General features: G+C 43.8%; 2 protein-coding genes across 8 annotated transcripts in view; one reads left to right on the plus strand and one right to left on the minus strand.

Annotated features, from left to right (window-relative positions):
* ENOX1 (ecto-NOX disulfide-thiol exchanger 1) overlaps window positions 1–12,396 on the plus strand; it is a 332,135-nt gene that overhangs the window by 261,528 nt on the left and 58,211 nt on the right. The gene's annotated exons all lie outside the window — the stretch shown is intronic.
* Window positions 8,132–8,560, minus strand: LOC308604872 (prefoldin subunit 4-like; the record flags this gene model as incomplete). The annotated part of the gene is made up of 1 exon (XM_081214439.1): window positions 8,132–8,560. The coding sequence occupies exon 1, from the start codon at window positions 8,555–8,557 to the stop codon at window positions 8,132–8,134; it is 426 nt and encodes a 141-aa protein (XP_081070565.1). The 5' UTR covers window positions 8,558–8,560.

The raw sequence follows: 12,396 nt of genomic DNA on the forward strand, positions 1-12,396 counted from the left end.
CTCTTTGATATCTGTATGTATTTGACTATCCTCTTCATAAAAAATGCTTACTGAACAGTTCTGTTCACATAACACAGAATCAGACAGACATGGTAATGAATGCCTGATTAAGCTAGAGCGAGGAGAAATTATACATTCCGTGTTCACTCTTGTTTTAATTATATACAGCAGAGACCCTGACATTCAGAGTACCAAAAAACCCTCCTTAATAACTACTGTTCCTATCAAACAGATATTTAACATATGATGCTTATTGAGAACCTACTGTGTACATGGGGCTCTGCTCATTGTGGGAGGGGGTGGTTAGAAAGAAATACAAGGCTTGGTGTCTGCCCTCAAAGAACTTACAACAAAAGGCTGATGAACTAAGGGACACGTGGGCAGGCAATATACAAGATGTGATACATGTACGGGAAGGTGAGGCCGCTGCGATGTGATGTAGTTTGAAATCCAGACTTTGCTGCTTACTAGCCGTGTCAGCTTGACAAGTTACTGAACCCCTCTGAGCTTCATTTTCTTCATTTGTAAAACTGACTATGCAGCCTACCTCAAAAGCTTATCATGATGTAATGAGCTAAGTCACATGGAAGTCTTAAGGTGTTGTTATTATGGTTTCTTTGTGCTGGATACTCAAGAACGGCTCCTGGATCTGTGGGATTTGGGTTTGGCTTTGAAGAATAGATAGGACTGAGAAAGCAGCAAGTTAGGGAAGGAAGCCACTCACGCAGAGCTCTCCACAGGCAGCAGTGTGACCTAAGTAGTGTTTGTCTTCCCGCTCCAGTATTTCATTAGCCCATCCTTACCCGAAAACCCCTTTTCAGGATTCTGTTTTCCAGAGTCACGTTACTGCCACGTTTTGAAACTTTCATACGCACCCCCCCCTCAGAGCCAGTCCCTCTGTGCCTCCCCAGGAAGCTGCTGTCTAATCCAATAAGCCAGACAAAGTGGCAGTATGTCTCAATTTCCTGATCTGTAAAATGGGGGTGACATTACCTCCCTTTCCTTCCTTCAGGTTTACTGTGAGAAGCAACTGACATCACTGACGTGGAAGCAGTTTGTAATTGTGAGCTTCTAACTACATGGGATGTTGTTAGGATGACAGACTCATCTGCTGATTGAATTCAATTAGATGCTACGTGGAAAGATAGGCCTGACACAATATCTAGTCTGTAGGCTCTTGAGAAATGTCAAAAGGTATATACTGTTAAGTGGAAAGAGGGAAAAGAGATCATCTTTAAGGTCTGTTGTCCTCTCTTAGAGGAAAGTTTTTAACGTTTAAAAATACCTCTCTAGGGCTTCCCTGGTGGCACAGTGGTTGAGAGTCCGCCTGCCGATGCAGGGGACACGGGTTCGTGCCCCGGTCCGGAAAGATACCACATGCCACGGAGCAGCTGGGCCCGTGAGCCATGGCCGCTGAGCCTGCGCATCCGGAGCCTGTGCTCCGCAGCAGGAGACGCCACAACAGTGAGAGGCCCGCGTACCGCAAAAAACAAAACAAAACAAAACAAAAACCTCTCTAGAATCCATGACGTGTGCTTTGTAATCAACCCAAAAAAAATGACTGTTGAGAAATGGGGTTCAGTCAGGCCAAGCAGGAGAAGGGAGCAGTACCTTGCCCACTGGGGCAGGTTCTGGGAGAGATTTGTGGACTGATGGAGTCTGGTAGCACTTGCCCGACATCTCAACTGGCCGCCTCCTCTCTCACTGAGCAGAGGGCTAGGCTAGTTTGTGCAACTCTAAAAATTGCCTGTTCTTTCAAGGGTTTCCCAGTAGGTGGATTATTCACCTGTTCTCTTTTCTGTCTGTCATGTTGTCTCCTTTGGGCAGTTTCCCCAGTACCTCCACTAGGTTGTGTGAAGAAAAAGAAACAAAGATCAGTTACTTTGGCCCCACAGTCGGAGTGCTAGCAAAATATTTTAAGATATTTTTAAATGTCTGAAATGAAGGCTACGTGTCATCTGAAGTTTTCTCCAGCCCTGTGGTGGTGAAAGGAGAGGGGGCTTTCAAGCCAGACTGAGAGGGTTTGAATCCATTTTGATCACTGAGTAGCCATGTGACCAGAGCCAGTGATTTGACCTTTTTGAACTTCAGTTTCCTCATCCAGAAGCGTACTAAGCGAAACCCCATGTATAAACACCTGGCCCAGAGTACATCCTTGACAAGTATCAATTCCCTCTTCATGCATCAATATCAGGAATATTCAATACAGTAGGTAGTGCTTTGACAGGATGAATTTTAATGCAGATCATGAGCTTTAAAGCTTCTGGCTCAGAGGTTACAGACTGAGACATACAGATTTTTTTCACCATGATTATTCACATGCAGGGATAGGAACTGAGTACATTATCATTTATTAATAATAATTATATAGTGGACTGGTGCTGGCTTAGCTGGGTATTCTTGTGAGAATTAACAATTGCTTTCTTAAAGCAATATATTTTATTGGAAAAGGAAAAGGTTTGTATGAAACTGGAAAATTACAGAAAAGTATACAAAGGTAGAGAAAAATAAGTTAATATCTCATTACTCAGAGATAAGTCACCATCAGTATTTTATTTTAGTTCTTCCCAGTCACGTGCATGTATATGACCAGAGGGGAAAAAACCATAAATAAATGAACCAATAAATATGATCACAGTGTCTTCCATTTTGTACCTTATTGATTTCTCATTATACCATGAGTATTCTTCTTGTCAGTAAATGTTCCTCAGAGACATGGTTCTTAATGGCTGTGTAATGTAGATGTGAACTAACTGAACCACGTGCCTATGTGTTAGGCATTTAACTTCCTGTTTTTTTTAATTTTATAAATAATGCCGTAATTAACACGTCCATAGATCTTGGTCTGCATTGCTCATATTTGTTTCTGGTTGATTCTGTATATTAATAGCTGTGTCATGAAGTCTGGCAGGGAGATTCAGACTTAACAGAATTGTAGGGCATTCAGAATGTTGGTGTGACAGATGCACACCTGCCGCTCAAAGATGTGTCAGGAAAAAAAAAAAAAAAAAAGATGTGTCCGGTCTTGCAACTTAGTAACTCTTTTGCCTCTTTAGTCTCAGGAGCCAAGCTTATGAGACGTAGCCACACCTAGAGTCAGTCAGTTACTAATTATTTTCTATTGTTTTTATATTTTATTGGGCAAGGACAGTATCTGATCAACACCTTGTTCAATATTCTTGAGGTCCCCAAACAGAGGCACCCTTACAAAGCCCACCCTTGTCCCCATGCGCAAGACCTTCTGTGAGCTCACGCCCATGAGAAGAAGTTTCTGAAAGGCTAATCTAAAAGCATTAGAGCCAGAAGCTGAGATCAATTGCAAAGGCCTTCTCTCCAAGAGGACAGCACTGAAGATTTGAAGCAGGTTTTTTCTTGTATTTGGAACTGGATATATTTTAGTATACCCAAGTTTAAAACTAGCCTTTAGTACAGATCCTTCAGAGATTTCAGTTATTCCAAAACCAATTTTCTTTCCTCAAAAGCAAAGCTATGATTTTTCTTTTGGTCTCCGTCTCCGAGCTCTCTCTTCACCCCTAGGATTGCTGAATAACTAACCTGGTCCCTGGTCATTATGTATAACAGATATCAAAATCTTAAATTAAAAACTTTGAAAATTTAATTTAAACTTAAGTTTACTATTAATTCATTACTTTATTGAATGTAATTAATTTGATATCTGTCCTCACCTTGCATCTCTTTTGACGACCTTCCTCCCAGGTACCTCCCAGAGGTATCACCACCCGTGATCCTTAACCTGCATATGCTTGGCGAGGAAGTGGAAGGGAAAGGAGAGGATACAAGAAATGCAGGAACAACCAGGAGGAATCAAATAAAGTGGCTACTTAAGCCGGCAGCATAGAACAATTTGGTCTAGAAGCTTTCCATGAATTTTTTCTCCCCCCCTTTGTTTCTGCTACAGGAAAGCTTTTACCTCCCCCTCCTCTACTTGCATAATTCAGGCTCACACACTGGAGTTACAAAAATCATTTGCAGCCTGGAAAGAGGTTGAATCTGTGGCACTGAAGGTTACCACTGTTGAGTGGAACACCTTTCCCACCCAACAATAAAACAAAAACACAAAAGAGAAACGATTTTTCCGTTTTTCACGTTGCCTCTGTAAGTAAGTAAATCCTCAAGTTGTCTCTAAATTTGTCAGAGTCAAGATGTTAAGAGCATATGGAAGAGATACTGTGTGCAGAACAGTCTTCAAGTTTAGTACACGCTGCGGCAGAAAGCTACCATTAACCGTGTATTCTAATGATGCCTATGGCAGAACCTCTGCTAGCGTCGAGCCCTTGGCCCAGTTGCAGAACATGCTTACCATCCTTCGGGTACATAAGCACAGGAGAGTATATACGTACTGATGTATCAAACAAGGCTAAAGAAAAAGAAAAACCCCACAGGAAATTGGGACCATAGTCTCACAGGACAAAGACGACTCAGGCTCTATCCTTCCCTCCTGTAACTTCTGGCCTGTTCTTGGAGGCCCCAATCTTGAACTGGAGGAGGAGTTGACGAGACAGTAAGGAACACCTCAGCACACAGGTCTGTCCCTCCCTCGCCCCACTCCACAGGCTCCATGGCAGGGAACTGGAGCACCGGCCCAGGGAGCGTGCGCCTGCAGATACCAGGGGTGAGACTGCAGACGCCACAGTCCTTCCGGCCCCTGGGGGTCTTTCTTCTCACCATCTCACTGCCTGAGGCTGTACGAAGGCCCCCAGTCTGTGTTCCAACACAGTCTTCCATCCCCCCCTTTTTTTAAAAATTTTATTGGAGTATGGTTGATTGACATGGTTGTGTTAGTTTCAGGTGTACAGCAAAGTGATTCCGTTATACATATACGTATATTCATTCTTGTTTAGATTCTTTTCGCATATAGGTTATTAGAAAATATTGAGTAGAGTTCCCTGTACTATACAGTAGATCCTTGTTGGTTATCTACCTTATCCATAGATAGTGTGTATGTTCATCCCAAGCTCCTGATTTATCCTTCCCCGCCACGTTTCCCCTTTGGTATCTGTAAGTTTGTTTTCGCTATCTGTAAGTCTGTTTCTGTTTTGTAACTAAGTTCATTTGTATCATTTTTTAAAAATTAGATTCCACATATCAGTGATATCATACTATATTTGTCTTTCTCTGTCTGACTTACTTCACCTTCCATCCCCTTTTGACTCAGTAAGTCAACAAGTCTTCATTGAAGGAGGCAGCAGAGAGTAGAGATTAAGAACAGATCTGGGCACCAAGCAGCCTGGCTTCAGTCCTGCTTCCGCCATTTACCGTCTGGGGGACCCTGGGCCATTCGTTGCACCCTGCACCGCCATCCTGTCCACTTCTAAAACAAAGGTAGTGACTCCAGCTACCTCACAGGGTTATTGTGAGCATTGCCAAGCAGTGTTGACGTGGCCGGGAAGCGTTGGGTATTATTATTGCTCCATCCTTCCACGTGCCAGGTGCTGTTCTGGGTTCTGCAGATCCATCGGTGACTCATATAGACGTGGTTCCTGCCCCACATGGAGCTGACTCTGTCATCGTGCCCCGATCTCAGCAAAACTTGCTTGTCCTCTGTCTCATTCCATCAGGACTCATTCTCCACCTTTGGGTCAACATCACAGTGCGAATAATGAATGGGCTTGAGGTAGCTGGTTTGCACGTTTCCCTAAACTCTCTGGAGACGAGACCTTTATTGGAAGGATTGGGTCCATGGGGAGGGGAGCCTGAAGGGAGTGGTATATACGTGTGGGTATGTAGGGAGCTTTGAGACCCCTGAAAATCTCAACTGGAAAATCAGTAGCCACTTGGTCTTCCTTCAGGGAGAGATGGACCCATGTCTGTAGCTGCCTGAGGTCACCCTTGCTCTGTAGATGTCTAAAATCAAGAAGGGGGACTTTTCATGGACTGATATTTCCTTTAGCCTGTAATATATGGCCCCATTCACATATTAAATGCTCACACCCGGACTCTGGCCTTTTGTTCCAGTTACAGCCTGTGTAACGTTGCTTTTCTCCTGCTGGTGCTTCCATTCCCACCTCTACCCCGACTCCACCCTCCTGCGCCCACCCAGCTGCCTTCTTCCAGCTAGTTTACCACGATTACTGCTGTGAATTAGCCGTATCCCCGCCATTTGCTGTGAAATCCAGAATTGCATGTGAAAAAAACCACGCGCATCCCAACCCAGCCCCCTCGGAAAGGACTGATGGTCAGAGGAGACCCTGTTCATAAACTCTCTTCTCAGCATGTGCCCCAAGGAAGGATTAGAGAGGGAACTGCTGTCAAAGTTGGACAAAGCTGGCTTCAGGGTTAGTGTTTTTGGTTCCAGTAAACACTCGAGAAGTTTCCTTACCAGGAGCCTCACTGCCAACCCGCCATGTGTTTCCACAGCTGGAGCAGGGCCTACAGTTAGTCCTTTTTGTCAGGACGGGAGCTGGTAGGACCTGCTTGACCATTAGAGGATTTGGAGCATGTAATAGGATTAGCGCATGTTTAATAAAGCTGACAGGTTCGGTTTGGAGACATGAAAACAGCCAAAGTAGACATAAATTTCAGTGCTGACTGAAATGGTCTGACACAGACATGAATACCTATATAGCTAAAATCAAGATCTGAAACCAAAATTTTCCACTCGAGACACATATACTTCCCCCAAAAGGTTAATGATAATCCTACGTGATGCAGAAGCAAAAGCAATTGTTTAGAATGGAAGAGGGTAACTTTTATAAATCCAATACCTCCACACACACAAATGCTCTTATCTTAAAAGAGCCATTTTCTTTTTGTGGAAAATATAAAGAAAACAATCATCTGCAATCTTACCACTCAGAAATTAGTGTCTACACTTCCTTGTGTTTCCTTCAGCCTCGCCTATGTGCACATATATACATTTTTACCAAATTAAGAGCATATTATATGGGCAGTTTTATAGCCATACATTTTTTAAATTGTAAATCATGAGCATTTCCCCATGTTATTAAATGTTTTCTTAATACAACTTTTAATGACTGCCTAATACTTCATGCCACAGGTGTGCTGTAGTGTATTTCACCAGTCCCTGCTGTAGGACTTTAAAATATTATTTGTTTTTGCTGTCATGCATAGTGTACAATGAGTATTCTTTAACAATGTATTAGTTAATCCATCCACCATTTAAGCACTTTTGAAATGGGGATGCTTTTCCATTTGAATGGGACTTAGGGATAGAGGGAGATCCACTAACTCTTTAAAAAGATTAAAGCTCAGCCCCTACATGGTAAGTGATGAGATAAACAACCAGTAATATTGTCTGGATGTAATGACATAGAGAGGATACTGAGTTCTTCAACAGGAGATGAAAATAGCTCCCAAGAATGTCTGCATTCTGAAGAGAAAGGCAAATGGTATAGCCTTCGTGAATGATTTAGAAGAATGATACTGAGACATGTTATTGGGGGTTTTGTGCTGTGAACTAGAGCGTCTTCCTGGTGGTCCAGGGATGGCAGAACCTGTTCTCTGCGTGGATCCCAAACCCAGGCCACCCCTACCCAAATGAGGCTTGTCCACCCTCTCCAGAGAACACATGAGATTGAGAAGAATGTCCAAGTAAAAGGACAACATGAGTTCTAAGCCCCAACAGAACCTTAACATTTTATGTCTAATATGGCCAAGAAGATACATGGAAACTCAAAACCATCAACAAGAGATGCACACAGGAATATACAGACATGACTTGAGTGCAGGCAATATCATTTTAAAGTGTAATAAACCTAGAGAGCTCAGTCACAGGAACTGGGCCTCCCAGGAGATACAGCTTAGCACTGCCTGATGTGCTGCTCAAAACGGAACAGGAAGAAAGTTGAGGAGCATTTGTGAAAAAAGCCAGGAGCCCAAAAGGTGGACAGAAGTACTTCATTCTAGTGCCTCTGGGAGATGGTAGGGGAAAGTGGGGCGCCTCCTTCTCTCACACAGCTCCGGTTCCTGCTGACATATCACCAGGATTAGTGACCTGAAAACAGCAGGGAACAGGAATTCACCAGGAGATGAGTGTCCCCTCTTGTTAGTTCTCTATGTTTCTCAGGAGCTATAGGGCTTCCTAGACACTTGTTGTTGTTTATATTTTATTTATTTATTTTAAACAATATTCAAGTTTATTAAACAAATTTTAAAAAGTATTATAAAATGTGTAACTTTCATCAGCTTCAAGGTTTATGTTACTCCCAAATTTTGCATATAACTGAACTTTCAAATCTGCTAACACCCACTGAATTGAGTCCACTCTGGATTCTAAGGCATCAGTTTCTTCTTGCAAATTTTTCTTTGCTTCTTCTAACATTTCTTCTGTTTCTTCTTGAGAATGGCTAATGAAAACATCACCAATCTGATAAGCTATCATTAAGCAGTCATCGTCTGCAAGCATGATATCCTCACAAGCATCTTCTAAATTCTGGAGTTGTTTCTTTTTTACTTCTGTTTCTTCCTTCAGCTCTGTGATTCTACTCGTATTCCGTGCAAATTTGTTTATCTTTTGTTGATCTTCAAAAGTAACGTTGACATCTTCTGCAGCCGCCTTCTTCATGGTGGCCGCCATCTTGGGACTCTTGTTGTTTTTAGAATATTAAATGTTCTACAGTGCTTTCTACACTCCTAGTTTCTGCTAACCACAGAGACCAGGAAAGGAAGAGGTGTGAAATGTGCCGGCCAGGGCTGGGGCGAGCATTGCTCGGCTCACCGTCTTGATGCTGGTCTTGCTCGAGGATTCTCTGCTCAGCACTCCCTGGGTCTCAGGAGGGTTGTGTAACGCTGCGCAGGGCAGTCATTCCCTCACCACACACACTGCTCGTCTCCAGACCTCATCCATCACAGTGCCACAGAGCTCACTAGACTGTGGTATTGCTTTGAGAAAATGTGTAGGAAGAGGACAAAGAAGGAAAGTAGGTGGGAAGAAGGAAAAAGGGGGAGGGGGGCGGAGAAGACTGTGCCGGGAAGAGTCTTCCTAAGTTTCATCACTTTCTGCCGTCACCATCCCACCCGTCCCTGCCAACTGGAGGAGCGAAACGGCCTTCACCAGAGGTGTGTTTGTAGTTGCACGACTATGCCCACATAATGAAAACTACCCCAAAAGAAGTTTATCCTGGAATTCGAAGCAAACAACTCAGATATTCATCTGCAGATGCAATATTGATGGGCTTCCTGGGGGTAACTACAAAGGTCAGACTTGGAAATACTACGTGGACCTTTCAGACGACCCGTGAGCAAGTGAAGTGAGTTCTACTCGTTCAGCCTTGCTCTGACGGAGGTGCCCCTCTCCGTTCCCCCCACCCTGTCTAGGACCTGAGAGGTGGGAAGGGGCCCCAGCTGTGAGTTCGTGCCAAATGCAGCCTCCCCTCCCTCCCTCCCGGCCTGCCCACCCCACCCAGAGGAGCACCCGGCCACACTGCTCTCCCAGGCACCAGGCACCCTGTTTGTAGCCACCTGGAACTTCCTCAGGCCACACCTCAGCCTGAACTCCCTCCACGTCTTTCTTCCTAATTCAGGCAGAGCAGACGTTGGGCTGGGGAGGAAAGCTACTGCCCCTGCCCAGTGGAAGAGGCCTTCACATTTTACGTTCTTTCTAGAAAGACTCATCAGCCTTGGAACACTTAATAGGTTTTGTTGTTGTTGCTGTTTTAAGATTTCTCTCTTTTTTTTTTTTCCTTCCCCCAAGAAAATCCTCTAAGCCTCAGCCTTGCCAGCCCTGAAATTGCCCTTGTAGGAGAGATTTGTGGCCACGATGCTGCATCACCATCATTTTTATTGTTATGTCAGCTTCCTTGTGAGATTTCAGAGTGCCTTTCTTTGTCTGGACAGATTCCAGACTGTTCGGTGTATGCTGATGAGCTACTTATGTTTATGAGACTTTCAGAATCTAATTTGCAGTTTCTTGCCATTTGCCAGCTTTGAGAAAGATGACTTGAAACTAGGAGAAAGGTCTGCAAGTGCCACCTATGTAAAGCCCCCAAACCTATGTGGGTGTAGTCCCTCACTCCCCTCACCACACGTACACACACACTGACACACATGCACACGGGTGTAACATGTCTTACCGCTGTAAGCTTAGGTATCGTTCCAGGACATTTTTTTTTAAATAAATAAATAAATTTATTTATTTATTTATTTATTTATTTATTTATTTATTTTTGGCTCCGTTGGATCTTCGTTGCTGCGCACAGGCTTTCTCTAGTTGCGGAGAGCAGAGGCTACTCTTTGTTATGGTACGCAGATTTCTCATTGCAGTGGCTTCTCTTGTTGTGGAGCACAGGTCTAGGTGCACAAGCTTCAGTAGTTATAGCTTGCAGGCTCAGTAGTTGTGACACATAGGCTCTAGAGCACAGGCTCAGTAGTTGTGGCACACGGGCTTAGTTGCTCCGCGTCATGTGGGATCTTCCCAGACCAGGGCTCAAACACGTGTCCCTTGCATTGGCAGGCAGATTCTTAACCACTGCTCCACCAGGGAAGCCTGTTCCTGGACATTTTACACAGCAGTACTCAAATTGGTCCCCTTGGTAAGAACAGAACAACTGTTGGCCTGCTATTGGGAATAACTGTTCACCTGGGATCCTGAATAAACGACTTTAATCAACAGGTAGAATTCGGCTAGGTGCACCATACATGAAAAACTCTATAAATAATTAGATTTTTTTATTGGTAATTCAGCTTTCCTCCATCTATCATGTCATGCTTTTTACTGGCAATGCAAATTCTGCTGTGTTGAAGCCCAGCTCACTTCCTACTTCTTGGGGGTCTTATCCTAAGATCAGCCCAAATCAATTACCATCTTCTAAATATTCCCACAGTATTTATCATTATCCCAGACATTCTGAACAACCCAGTTATGATACGTCTAGCTTCTCAACTCAGGTGTAAGTGCCTTAAGGGCAGGTAATGTGTAGGTATGTGTTACAGAACCTAACAGAGTAATGAGCCTATGTAGGTGGGCACATTTGTAATACATTTATAACACTTGTTGACTGATGATTGAGTGGAGGTAGAAATTCCAGCCACCTCAGACAGCTCTGTGAATCTGTTTGGCCTGATTAGGTGAGAAATGCCAACACTTCCTTATCTATATTACCTGCAGGTGATCTTGAGGACTAAGCACATCTCGCTGCAGTTCAGTTTAAGATGTGTACAGAAGTCTTGCTGACTGTGTAAATTAGAATTGATGTAGGAGGGATCACTCATCCAACTTTCTTATTTTACAGCTTTAATTTGGTGTAAGTTTTCTTGCCTATGGCTATGCGTCTGTGAGTCTTACATTCTCTAAGGCAATACTTCCCAAACTTTAGTAAGCAACAGAATCAAAAGGAGAGCTTCTTAAAGCACAGATTGCTGGGCTCCCCGCTTAGAGTTTGAGATTGGGAAGGTTTGGGCTGAGGCCTGAGAATTTGCTAATAAGCTCCCAGGGCCATCAGTCTGCAGACCACACTTTGGGTAACTACTGCCTGCTGTCCACTCCAGTTCAGATTAGGTGCTGCTAGGTGCTTCCACAGCCCCCAAGGCCAACCCTTGTCATAGTTACATCACACTGTCTTTCAATATATTTTACGTGCCTGTCCATACTCTAGACTCTTAGGTTCTCTGTGAGCAGGAACCACTATTATTCATCTTTGAATCTTATCTAGCACAAAACCAACCATATAGTAGGTGCTTAATACATATTTGATGGGTGAGAGAGTGGTGGAGGTTCGATAAATTCGAATCGAATTATACTGAACAGAGGTGTCCAGAGACTTTAGTCTAAATGTTGAACTTTGCTGTGATTCAATCCCCAAAGGAAAATATACAGTTACTAATTGCCAGACTCTGGTTTGTAAGAAATCACAGCCATTTGGAGAATACACAAAAGATAGGTGGACTCACAACTAGCTGCTCCTGCGTCCACCCAAGTCCACACGATGGGCAGTGCAGTGTTGTAGACAGAGTGCTGTGTATTGGGAACACATATGATCACAGCCTGGTCACCGTCCTCAAGGAACACATGGCCCATTGTGGAGAGAGCAGGTGCTGAAAAGGGGAATCACCAAACACTGGCTTCAGTGTTCTCAGCAAGGAAAGGACTTGGGCTGGGATTAGGGGCTTGAATGAAGTCCAGAAGTTGTGATTCCCTGAGAAGTAACTTGGACAGAAGGCAGTATAGACTAATAGCTCCAAAGTCTGGCTACCTGGGGCCCGGTCTTACAGCCACTACTCTCTAGGTATGTGAGCTGAGGAAAGTACTTAGCTTATTTGTGCCTCGACTTTATCATCTGTAAAATGGGGATAATAGCTGGACCAACACCTGGCATCTACCAGGCACTCAGCAAGAGCTAACTATTAGTATTATAATCATTGCCCTTATTCATACTATTTTTTAATTCAGAGGACCCCAAATTCTACATCCATCATGAA

The sequence above is a fragment of the Mesoplodon bidens genome (genome assembly GCF_964165515.1).
Source record: "Mesoplodon bidens genome assembly, chromosome: 17".
NCBI classification, from domain to species: Eukaryota; Metazoa; Chordata; class Mammalia; order Artiodactyla; family Ziphiidae; genus Mesoplodon; species Mesoplodon bidens.